This window comes from Pteropus medius, unplaced genomic scaffold (genome assembly GCF_902729225.1).
Source record: "Pteropus medius unplaced genomic scaffold, Ma_sr-lr_union100, whole genome shotgun sequence".
Lineage (NCBI taxonomy): Eukaryota > Metazoa > Chordata > Mammalia > Chiroptera > Pteropodidae > Pteropus > Pteropus medius.
Genome location: NW_024347791.1, coordinates 18,881,853 through 18,894,724, shown reverse-complemented (window position 1 = coordinate 18,894,724; position 12,872 = coordinate 18,881,853). Strand labels below are relative to the sequence as shown.

The following is a 12,872-nucleotide window of genomic DNA, read 5'->3' as shown; positions in this document are numbered from 1 at the left end:
TATTTCAATAATTCTTTTTTTTTTAAGGCGAGGCAACCCTTGGTTGACCTCACAGATTGCAGGGACCTTGTCAGCTGACAATCCCTTATTATTTTTTTCATTTTTTATGCCTATAGCACCTGGTCTTCCTGTATGGTCTCCCATCCATGTACTTACCAGGCCCAACCCTGCTTAGCTTCCGTGATCAGACGGGATCGGGCTTGTTCAGGGTAGCATGGCCATAGACCCAATAATTCTTTATTTATAGAAACAGGCATCTTGTTGAATTTGGCCTGTGGACAATAATTTACAGACTACTGCTAAAAAGATCTGTGAAAAGTATTTTTTCTCATTGCAAAATTAAAATTATTAAAAGATAAAGGAGTAAATGCACATGATGATTGGGAATTCTTAACTTGCATAAAACTTGATAAAAGAAGGCTCATTGCTTATTCTAAAAGATTTTGGGTGGTTTCTGGTATAAAATATAAGATATGTCTTTCAATGAGCAGATGTGTGGTTACTGTGCTCGTTATCATTGATAGTCACAATTTTACATTATATTTGGGGTGGATCATATCTTAACTCTTGGCAGCCATCTCCTTGTTGATTGTTGATGGTGGATATTAATGGCAGAGGATAGTTACTTCGCAAGTTTGCTGAAGATCAGTAGCAGTAATAATATAAGAAATCCTATAAATTTGGTATGCAATATTGGAAGGAATTCTATCAGAATTTGGATACTTATGTTCTATAATATTATTCTTTTTATGAATGACTAACTTTAATTTTTCTGAACCCTTTTTAATTTTATAATGTGATGATTTTAGATGCCTTTTATGTACTTTTGTTACCTTCAGATACATTACCATGTAATGAGATATAATAGTATAGATTAAAAAAAGTCTGCTTTGTGTGAAATTTATTTTTTCTGAAGTATATTTGATAAATGGTTAAAATTATATAAGCTTGTTGAAAAGAGATGGGAATACATTTCTTTTCTACTCAGTTGCTCTGTATATATATGAATATATATGTGTATATTACTAATGAAGTTTCTTAAATATTAAAGGTGAGTTTCCACTTTTTAAATAGTTTCTTTCCAATACTGTAGAAATTTAACAAAGTAATTTTATATTTGACTGTCACTTTTTTGCTTTTTAATTATTTGTAGTTACAATTATGTTAGAAATCTACGAACCATGGAAGGAATTGATTTAATATGCATATAGTGAAGAATTTTTTAACACAGTTTTGGTAACCATCTTATTTTCTTGGTATATTGGCAAAGGGAAGAAGTAGTTAATGCTTTCTTAGGTTTGAAGGTTTTAGTCACAATCGTTCTTATTACTAAACTAAACAAAAATTTTCTTTGGACATTGAAGGTGGGAAAGAGAATCTTTTAAGCCACAGACAGTTTAAAAACTACACTTAATTATAAGACCCTTTTATGTAAATTTTTTATTTTTAAAATTCTTATGTAAAAGCTATTAGACTTGATTTGATATTTTTAGACATTCATCAAATTGTCATTTCATTATTTTAAAGTCAATCCTCTTCAAAAAACAGATGACTAATATTAATGTCATCATTACCAAGAAATAGCTCGGCTTCTGTGTGATATATTTTAGATGTATTAAAATTCTTTTTACAGACTTGGTTTTTATAGCACATCTTAGCTAGTTACTATGTTATGGAGGCAGAGATTCTCATTCTAGCATAATAGAGGTAGCTATGTAATTCTAGAGAAGTGTTGAGTGGGAGGACTTGGCTAGCTAAAAGTGAAACATGGACTCTAAGGAACTAATTTTCTTCTGAAATTTTGGTTTGTGTTGGCAGAAAGGCAGGCTGTACATGATGAAACAAAGCTGGAAAACATTATTTTTCTTCAGTATTAACTTTTATATAATAGAAATTATTTAAAATGCTTTTTACCTTTAAAATATCTTCATGCTTGGGAATAACATTAGAAATTGTGTGTAATGATATGCTTTGGAATATTTGGACTTTACTTGTGTTTTAGTTTTTAGACAAATGTTGAGTTAGAAGTAATTTGATGCTCTGAGATTCACCATATTAGATTTTTGTCATGCAGATAATGGCTTCTATGAAATACAGTCTGCTGATAACATGATCAAAAAAAGACTCATTTCGTTGACTACTGATTGATCTGCATATGGTTCTGGATGCTATAAAAATATGTTACTTTCCATGGCCTTTTCTTTCCATTACATTTTACAAAGTAGATCATTTGTCAGGTAATTTTGTATTATTCCTGAAGGGCAATAGTGACTAAAATCTTATCAGGCTGTTACAGGTGGTTATTAAGTTCTGACCTAGCTCTTTCGATGAAATAAGCACTTTATTAGTTTTATCTTTAAATAGAATTTTCATTTTATTTTACCAATGTTCATTACTATCTTAGGTGCTATGATTTTCTAAACTAGTAGGTTACTCTTACTTCGACTGTGATTACAGAATCAGCTTTCCTATTCCATTCTGTCTCATAAAGGTTAGAGAGAAATATTCAGACAGTCAGTTTTCTTCCATTTAGATCAAAAGTGGAAGTGGAGACTTTTTTTAAAATTCGTTTTGGGAACACTTCCCATTTTATACTCTTACTGAATAAGAATATTATACTTATTTATTCTTATTAAGAGTTTGCTGAGTATTTGCAACATTTATCTTGTGCACTGTCAATGAAGTGGACATATGAAACAAATGAGTTTTCAAATTCTTTTTTAATCTGGTTCCTGTTTACCTTTTTATTTCTATTCATTTCCTCATGCATTTTATATAGTATTTATCTAACTTGACTGTGTTTTAGGTACAAGAGATTAACTTCATCAGTGTTGCTTCTTAGATGTTCTTGTTTTTTTCTTTTACATAACAGTTTCCTTCATTGAGCTCCAGTCACTGTTGCAGATAGGTTAATGTTCAGCTACATAGTATTGTCTCAGACTTTCTCAGTCAAGGTTATTCCTCTGAACCAAAGAAGACTGAAAATTATTTGAGTAACTATTTTCTTAATTCTCTCAAGGATATATAATTATTATCAATCTCGTTTCATAAGATAAAAGTTATTTCATTACATACAAAGAATGCCTTAGGGTAGTGATTCTCAAAGTGTACTCTTGGGCCCAGACCCTTTCAGAGTTCCAAAAGGTCAAAATTATTTTCTTAACAATTCTAAGACATTGTTTGCTTTATTGGTTCACATTTTTTACCAAGTATACATTGGAATTTTCCAGGGGCTACGTGATATACAATATTAGAATAGATTGAATGCAGAAGCAGGTGTGAGAATCAAGTTATCTTTTATTAAACATAGCAGTAAAGATATTTGCAAAGATGTAAACAATGCTATTCCTGTCATTTTTTTGTTGTTTTAGAAAATATAGTTTTCACAAAAATATATTATTTATACTAACGTGTAATGGATTTATTCTCTTTGTAATTAATAAATAAAACAGTCCTCATTTTGCACAGTTCTATTATATACTAATTTCAGTTACCATAATTTAATTAAATAATACCAGTCTCACAACAGTTCCAATTTGAATACCACTATATATTAACTGTGAGTAATTGCATAAAATAAAATTTTGCTGCTAGCTCTTTAGTCCTCAGATCACAATATGTAAAAAACAAATGCAGGTCATGATCAGTGGCCTGCATCACATCACTTCTTAAAGTGTGTCTAGGATTGATCACTGGGCACCTGTGTTTATTAGTTCATATACAGAAATTGAAGCCCGTAGTTGTGTTGCCTCTTTGCCTCCTGGTGATAAACCCACTTGTTGTTTTATGAAAATGGATAACTGAAAGAGTGAATTTCAGGCCAGCAAAGATGAAAACATGGCAAAGAAGCAGAAAGTGATAATGCTGGAAGTGAATTGACTCTAAATGGAGTTATAGAAGAAATAGCCGATCACGGGAATGTTGATGCTGCTTCTGTTTAAGAGAATTTAGATATGCCACCAGAGGAACTTACTGAAGGCAAACACATTGATATAAATCAGTAAAGTGGTTGTGACAAAAAGGATGAAAATGTCCCAGAGGAAGTGATGCTGGCAAACCACCTCACATTATAGGGCCTCTCAGAGATTTTTACAACTTTGGAAGTGCAAAAGATAGCATTGGAAACTGATTTAACCTTAGAAGAGAGTATGGCACATTGCCAAGATATAAAAAATATATTCACTCCATATTTTAAGTTATTCAGTGAGAAGGCAAGCACTATTAGGACTGCTCTTGATGAGTTTTTTTTTTTTTTTTTTTACAGAAGAGGACACTTTAATTCTCAAAGTTTCTAATGTTTTAAATTACAGTGTACTAAATATGCTTTCTATTTTTTTATTTCCCTATACATTATAAGTGGCAGTGAGGATTTTAATATTTTGACAAAAATTGGTAAAGGTTACAAAACAATTGTAATTTTTCTATTGTTTATTAAGATTACTTTGTGTGGTTTCTGCTTGTAGAGTAATTTTTATGGTCCTGTACTACCATGCAAAGTGAAGGCTGCCTATGTTTAAAATTTCTTGGTTTAATTTCTAATATGGTAAATATTGATAGATAAAATGCATATAAACAAATCTCTTTTTATTTACCTTTATACTTGTTTCTTGTATTTCCTGTCCTCATTCAGTAGCATCACCAACAAGCCTAAAACCTAAGGAACAGTTTGTATTCCTTTATCTTCCTCATAGTTTACATTTCTCATACATACATTACAGCTGTCATAGTTATCTTCTTCATTCCCCCAGTTGTCTTAATTTAGGCACTTATCTATCACCCTTTATAGGGTATGACTATAAAGAGCATGGGATGACAGAACTGGTCTATATCCTGATTTTGATGGTGCTTACATGAATATATATACATGTTAAAAATTATAAACTCTTTTGTCTTGCTATGATATTGGCATGTAGATATTTCTTTCTCATTCTTTGAAAATGGTGCTTACAAATAAATCAACAAGTACTAAGTACAATGTTTAAGGCATTGTCCTATGTGCTGAGGAAATATATACATGCAGAAGATATGTTTTTGCCCGGAAGGAATTTATATTCTAATAAGACAGACATAGAGAACACAAATAACAGCAGTAAGATAAATTGTAATTGTCTCTTAAGGGAATTACAAACAAAATGCTAGTTTGTGCTAGGAGTATTTAGGAGAATAATTCTTCATTGAAGAGATGGCATTGGAGCTGAGTCTTGGAAAATGCATTGATTTTTGGCAGTCAAAAAAAGAAGCAAAGGACATTCTGATGAGAGGGAAAAATATAGCATGCTTTTCAGATTTGTGAGTTTTCCTATTTGTAGCTCATAAAAATTTTGGATCTATTCTTCACAAATACTCACATCCAATTTTATTAAATTTGTGCTCCAAAACTCTTAAAAGTATTTAGGTGTGACACTCAAATTTCTTGCAAGTAGTATTATGGCTTTTGAGTATTTTGGAGTTAATAATAGAGGTCATTTTTTGATTCTGATTTTAATGGCTGTAAGGACAGTAAGCTATTCCTGTCTTAGTATAGTCAATAGATAGTAGATATATAAGTGAAAAACCTAATGTTTCTGTAAAATTTTCTATTTACAGAGTGAATTTCAATAAAGGGAATTTTCAGAATATATAATCTTATAAAATATTTCTGTAATACTTCCCCAAAATACTTTTATCTCATTTTTTTTTCCTACTTAGATGAAATAATCAACTCTGCTTAAAAGCTATAACTCCTTTTTTTCATAGGTTTTCAGTGAAGACCCTGATTGATCGGTCCTGCTTTGAGACAATTGATGATTCTTCTCCAGAATTTAACAATTTTGCAGCTATTTTGGAACAGATTCTAAGTCACCGGCTAAAAGGTAACAGCACCAATGCATTATTCTTTCAACAACTCTCTTTTTAATAAGCTTGAAATTTTAGAAACCATACACTCTGTTGTTATTTAGATAGCAGCCATGCTGCATCTTGAGAAACATAAAACTGATTTTAGAATACCAAATCCATTGGCCTGCATCCTGTAAAAGAATCTCTATTTTTGGATTTATACCCATTTCCAGGATGGATTAAAAATATTGAGTTTATTAATTTATTATAATTAAAATACAGAAATTTTTATTTATTTCTAAACTTTCTAAAATAAAAGCTTAAATTAAAAGGTAGCCGATCTTCAAAGGTTACTAGATGATATTTTAATCAGTTTATAGAGAAGCATCCAGGCATTAAATTTGTTTACTTAATCTTTACTTCATCAAACTTCAGAATCTTCAAGAAATTTTTAGCAGTGAGTAGGTTAAAAAAGAGGTATGTAAAGAGATGCTTAACTTTGGTTTTCTTAAAATAAATCCATTAATATATTTACATCAGAAACATAAATCTCAAAATTTTAAAGGGAAGATGGGAGCTATGTTCTTTCAAAATTATAAAATATTTTAAAATTAAAATTATATGTAAAATATAGCTGATAACATCAAGACATTATGTAGTATAAATCTTAGTAATAATAAATAATAACTTTATCACATTAATTCTGTAATCTAGTCTTCCTAAAGCAACTTGATTATGAGATGTTTTCACTTAGGTTTTTAATATCTTTATAATCTTAATGGTATAGTTTCAAATCTGCTTAATCTGCTTTTTAGTAATAGAATTTATGAGAATCTCAAATTTAGGCTAAGGTTAATTCTATTCTGTGCTTTTTGACACCGAAAGCATCAAGTTTTACTATAAGTATTTACATCACAGTTGAACAGTCCTGGGCTTAGAAAAAGGAGTTGAATTTAACCACTTGGGGGAACAAAATTTGAATTCAGTCAGCCCTTTGCAATTTAAAATAGGGTCCATAAAATCACTAATGCTTTTCTGTTAAAAGTTGGTTATTTTGCATTTTAAAAGGGTTATTTTTTCTTATTTTTGTTGTTCTATATTCTTAAATTTTCTGCCATTAATTTGTTACTTTTTATAAGTAAATTTTTATAAAAGTAAAGGATATGAGAGTATTTCAATATTGTTGTGGTTACTATATTGTGTGGTGATCATATTTTTAGAATTTTTATATAAATTTATAAATAATACTTGACTAAAAAAACATGTATTACAGTTAAATTTACTGTATCTTAATGTTCACAAGTGTTTTATGAGAAGACCTGAATTCCCTTAATTCCATATATACCATGTAGCATATGATTGATTACTCACATAATACATAAACAACTATCAACAGAAAACAATTAGACTATGTTGAGATATCCATGCCAAGTTATTGGGTAGACTCTCTACCGTATAAATGGACCTCTTCTGCACACCTGTCTGCCATCTTCTGAGTTATGCCTCAACAAAATATAGATCATAGACCTTTAGATTACTTCTTAACAATGAATGTTATTTCTGATAGCCAATGAACTACTTACTACATTGAAAATAGACTGTCTAGTTTATTTCTGGATAAGAAGTCATTAGTATGATTAAGACAGTAAGAAGATGATACAATGAGACATGTTAATTTTTTAAGCTAGGTAAGATTAAATATTCAAAAACTTCTTTTAAAAGAGTACCTATAGATCGACTACTGTGGTCACTGTTATTATTATAGATATGAATTGTGAAATGATCTATAACTTTCAAGATGAGGTATTTTAAAGATTCAAGTATGTAGAGGCTGCCATATATTATTTTCTATTTTTTAGTATTCTAATATGTAACAAATTGCTTTTACTTATGGAGAAGTTACATGATTAGTTTTGGAGAAGATAGTACACTATGTTCACTTAAAACAGTTATATAACAACTAATTTTTCTTTTTTTTTCCACTTTGGAGAGCATAGATTCAAAATGCAAAACTTCATGGGTTGTAAGATTTACTTTTCTCCAGCTACTTTTTATTTTTAAATAAAAGAGAATTTCGGTTTTTTTTTCTTTCTTTTCTGTTTGTTGGTTTATTTTGTTATTTTAGATCTCACATGTAAGTGAAATCATACGATATTTGTCTTTTTCTGTCTGACTTAACTCCAATCAGCATGATACCTTCTAGGTCTATCCATGTTGTTGCAGATGGCAAGATTTTATTCTTTTTTTTTTTTTGGTCGAGTAATATTCTATTGTATATATGCACTACCTCTTCTTTATCCATTCATCCATATGGACATTCAGGTTGCCTCCATATCTTGACTATTGTAAATAATGCTACAATGAACATATGAATTCACATGCCAGGTCAAAGTAGTATTTTGGGTTTCTTTGGATTAATACCCAGAAGTGTGATTACTGGGTTCTTCTTTATCTCTTGTTAGAGCCTTTGTTTTAAAGTCTATTTTGTCTGGTGTTAATATTGCTACCCCAGCTTTTTTTGATCATTTTAATTTTTATGAAGTATCATTTTCCATCCCTTTACTTTCAGTGTGTGTGTGTCTTTTGATCCGAAGTGAGTCTGTTGTATGCAGCACGTGTAAGGATCTTGTTATCTTACCCATGTATCCACCCTATCTTATGATAGGAGCATTTAATCTATTTATATTTAAAGAAATCAGTTATTGATATGTAATTATTACTGTTTTATTATCATGTTTTTTATCTTTTTTTCTTCTTCTAAAAAAGTCCCTTTAACATTTCTTCGAATACTGGTTTGGTGGTGATGAACTCCTTTGTCTTTTTCTTGTCTGGGAAGCTCTTTATCTGTTCTTCGATTCTAAATGTGATAGCTTTGCCAGGTAGAATGAGTAATCTTGGTTGTAAGTCCTTGCTTTTTATCGCTTTGAATATTTCATGCCGGTCCCTTCTGGCCTACAAAGTTTCTGTTGAGAAATCAGCTAGCAGTCTTCTGGGAGCTCCCTTGTAGGTAACTAATTGCTTTTCCCTTGCTGCTCTTAAAAATTCTCTTTATTTTTAAGCTTTGGCATTTTAATTGAGATGTGTCTTGGTGTGGACCTCTTTGGATTCATCTTGATTGGGGTTCACTGGGCTTGTATATCTATTTCTTTCACCAGGTTAGGGAATTTTTTCGTCATTATTTCTTCAAATAGGTTTTCAATTCCTTGTTCTCTCTCTTCTCATTCTAGCACCTCTATGATGCAAATGTCGGTATGCTTAATGTTGTCCCAGAGACCCCTTAAACTATTTTCTTTCTTTTTTTTTTTTTGGATTTTTTTTCTTGTTGCTGTTCTGGTATTTTCTGCTACCTTATTTTCTAAATTGTTGATTAGATCCTCTACTTCCTCTAATCTACTGTTGATTCCCTCTAATGTATTCTTCATTTCATTTATTGTATTCTTCATTTCTGACTGGTTCTTTTTATGCGTTTCAGCTCCATTTTTATGTTTTGTATCTCTTTATTAAAGTTCTCACTGAGTTGGTCTTATCTTCCCCTAAGTTCATTGAGTATCCTTATAACCACTGTTTTGAACTCTGCATCTGGTAGATTGCTTGTCTCTATTTGGTTAAGTTCTTTTTCTGGAGCTTTGTTCTGTTCTTTCATTTGGGACATGTTTTTTTGTCTCCCCATTTTGGTGCTCTCTTTGTGTTTGTTTCTATGTATTGGGTAGGGCTGCTATGTCTCTTGGTCTTAGTAGCCTTATGTAGCAGATGTGCTATGGTGCATAGTGGTACAGTCTTCCATAGTTACCTGAGCTGGATACTCCAGATGTGTCCTTTGTGTGGGTTGTGTGTGCCCTCCTGTTGTAGTTGAGCATTGGTTGCTCTTTGTACATCATTGGTAGGGTAGGTATTGACCCTCGGGCTGATGGGTTCTGAGGATTGGCTGGTGAGAGGCTGGCCCTATGGAGCAGGATTTGTGTTAGCAGGACTCTGGTGCCTGACTAAAGGGCATTTAGGTTAACTTAATTTTTTCTGGAGTAAGATAAAATCCACCCACAGGCACAATATAGGCTGTGCTAATACAGGTAAAGTGGAGAGCTGAAACAGTTATCTACCTAATTCATTCTGAAAGCTCCGTTATTAAAGAAAAGGCAGCTTTTAAAATCACATACTTTAATCTTATTTAAAGTAATCCCTCAAGAAGATGATGATATTACTTTTTTGGAATATAGCTGAGAACTAGGACTTAATCACAGAATATTAACTTCAAAAAGCCCTTAGTTCTGGTAATTTGTTCAGTAATTTTTGAACTTCCATTTATTTTAAAGCATAATCCTTCTCTCAGCTCACTCTCACCTCTGCTAATAGATACTGGATATCTAAGTGGGATGTCTTATTGAAGCAGGGTGGGGAAATCAGAAATTTTGTCTGCTCGGCAGCAATTGCACCCACCTTCTGGAAGTCCACAACACCGCTGCAGATAGCACCATAGATCATGGATTTAAAATCACTGCTGTAGTCTCTCTCCTACTGAAGTAGTCCACTCAGTGATATTTCTAAATGATGGACATGCAGTCTTTATTTTAATATATCTGGAAACTTAGGATAGTAAGGCAGTGCATCCCATTTTTGTATAGTTCAGATTGCTAGAAAGTTCTCACATATATGATATCAGGGTATCTAACTGTACTTCGATCTATTTTCTGCCACTTTTTAAATTGTGAGTCTAATAAATATTAAAAGATTGCTATTATATAACCCTTTTTACTCACTTCCTCTTTTTCATTCTTCCAGTAAGGTTATCCCTAGTTCTTTCAGTCTTCTGGAACTACCATAATCTTAGTTTTTCTTCTTGATATCACTGGTTTGTTAGTATTGCTTTTAATATTTGGTACACAGATCTGAGGAAAGTGCTTCAAATAAGCTAACTTCTGTATTAGTCAGACTTTTAAGATTGCATTTACATTTGATCTCACTTCACATTTTTGGTCTGTATTGAAATTGAGGCCAAGTAAAATTCTGAGGCTGTTTAAAAATTGAACTACTGCTTGTTTCATTTTTAGGTTCTCTTAATTTAGTTTCCTGAGCTCAAGTTTGATAGGAATAAATGCAGTATTATTCCCTTTATCATCCACTCTTTAGAGATGGAAGAAGTGGCTGTAAAAATGAAGGTTAGGAGGATATCTACTTCTTGGAAGATGAAGTAGACATACTTTGCCCTATTTCTCCCACTAAGTATAACCAAAGCTCATGGATATTGTATATAAAACAAACATAAGAGAACTCTGAAAGGTAGAGAGAAGATAGATTGTCTAGGGAGTATAGGACCTTAGGGATGACATGGTAGTGGTTCCTAGGATTTTTTGGTTGCCTCATATATCTAAAACTGGGTACTTGATAAGTCAGTAGACTGCAAATGTCTCCAGGCACACACAAAAAGTCCTAACAAGAACCTTCTCTCTAACTAAAGGACCAGGAATAGAACAACCTAACAAGATGGAAAACTTAAGACAGTATTTGCTCTATATAAGCCAGATACCACAGAAAACTTGTGGCACTACCCTAGCCAGGCCAGAAAAGGCTAAATGGGAAACCTAAGATACCACCCTCATAAGGCTATATCAAAGTATCCCAACACTACTATCAGAATGGTATCAGAGAAGGCCAGCCCGAGAGCTGGGACTTCTTTTCTCCTGTTTGGTTGTGAGCCTTCTCTCTCACCCACCCCTACAGTGTGTCAGTGGGGAGTCTGGACTTCTATCCCCACCCAGCAGCAATGAGGTGCCACTTCCCTACCACTCTGAGGTTGTGTCAGAAGAGGCTTATTGGAGAGTGAGCTCTTTCATCATCTCCCAGTGGTAACAAAGCTATCCTCAGTGGAGACTGTGCAGGAAGCCTGGACTCCCACCTGCACCCAACAGTAATGAGGACTTCCCCCTCAAGCGTCATTGGAAGCCGACTGGGAAACTTGGACTTCTGCCTTCATTAGGCAGTAACAAGGTGGTACCCCCCATCCTCCACCTTCCCTTGATAGAGCAGTGACATAGAAAGCCATATAAAACAGAAGTTTAAATAACATCCAGAGTCTAATTACATAAAATGAACATGTCCAGGTTTCATTCGAAGATCACTTGTCATACCAAGAACCAGGAAGATCTCAGATTGCATGATAAAAGACAATACATGTCAACACTGAGATGATAGAGGTGTTAGAATTACAAAGATCATAAATCAGTCATGATAGAAATGCTTCAGTGAGCAGTTACAAATACGCTTGAAACAAATGAAAAAATAGAAAACCTCAGCAAAGAAATAGAAGCTATTAGGAAGCAACAAATAGAAATTTTGATACTGAAAAATACAAAACCAAAATAAAAAACTTAGTGGATAGGTGCAACAGGAAAACGGAAGTGAGAAGAAAGAATGCATGAACTGGAAAACAGAATAGAAATTTCCTAATCTAAATAACAGAGACCAAAAATTATCAAAAATTAGAAAATAGACTAAAATTTTTTTAAAACCAACAGAGCCTCAGGGACCTGTGAGACTATAATGAAACATCTAACACTTCTATCATCAGAAACCTCTAGTGAGAGGAGAAAAAGGAAGAGAATGAAAATGTGCTTAAAGAAAAAATGGCTAAAAAGTGTCTAAATTTGACAAGAGACATAAGCATACAGATTCAAGAAGCTGAGCAAAACAGATAAATAAAAAAAAGTCCATGCCAAGACACATCAAATTAAACCTTTGAGAAATAAAGACAAAGAAAAACTGTTGAAAGTAGCCAGAGAAAAATGACACCTTGTCTCTAAGGGAAAATCAACTTGAATGATAGTAGATTTCTCATCAGAAATCATAGAGGCACTTCTTTTAAGTGCTGAAAGAAAAATGTCAGCACAGAATCCTATATCCAGCAGAATTCCTTTGGTAATGAAGGGACTATCTAGACATTCTCAGATGTAAGAAAACTAAGAGAAATTTTTGCTAGCATACTTACACTAAAATAATGGCTAAAGAACCTTTAAGCATAAAAGAAATGATAAAAAAAAAAAAGAAACTTTTAGAAGGAAGAA

The 12,872-nt window shown here is 32.5% G+C and overlaps 1 protein-coding gene and 1 pseudogene across 5 annotated transcripts in view; one reads left to right on the top strand and one right to left on the bottom strand.

Annotated features, from left to right (window-relative positions):
• RUNDC3B (RUN domain containing 3B) overlaps nucleotides 1-12,872 on the top strand; it is a 126,481-nt gene that overhangs the window by 14,665 nt on the left and 98,944 nt on the right. For all 5 annotated transcript variants that reach the window (XM_039878197.1, XM_039878200.1, XM_039878201.1 and 2 more), the window contains exon 2: nucleotides 5,737-5,852. In XM_039878197.1, the coding sequence (XP_039734131.1) occupies nucleotides 5,737-5,852 (116 nt within the window). The remainder of the gene's footprint in view (nucleotides 1-5,736; nucleotides 5,853-12,872) is intronic.
• Nucleotides 108-226, bottom strand: LOC120615346 (uncharacterized; annotated as a pseudogene).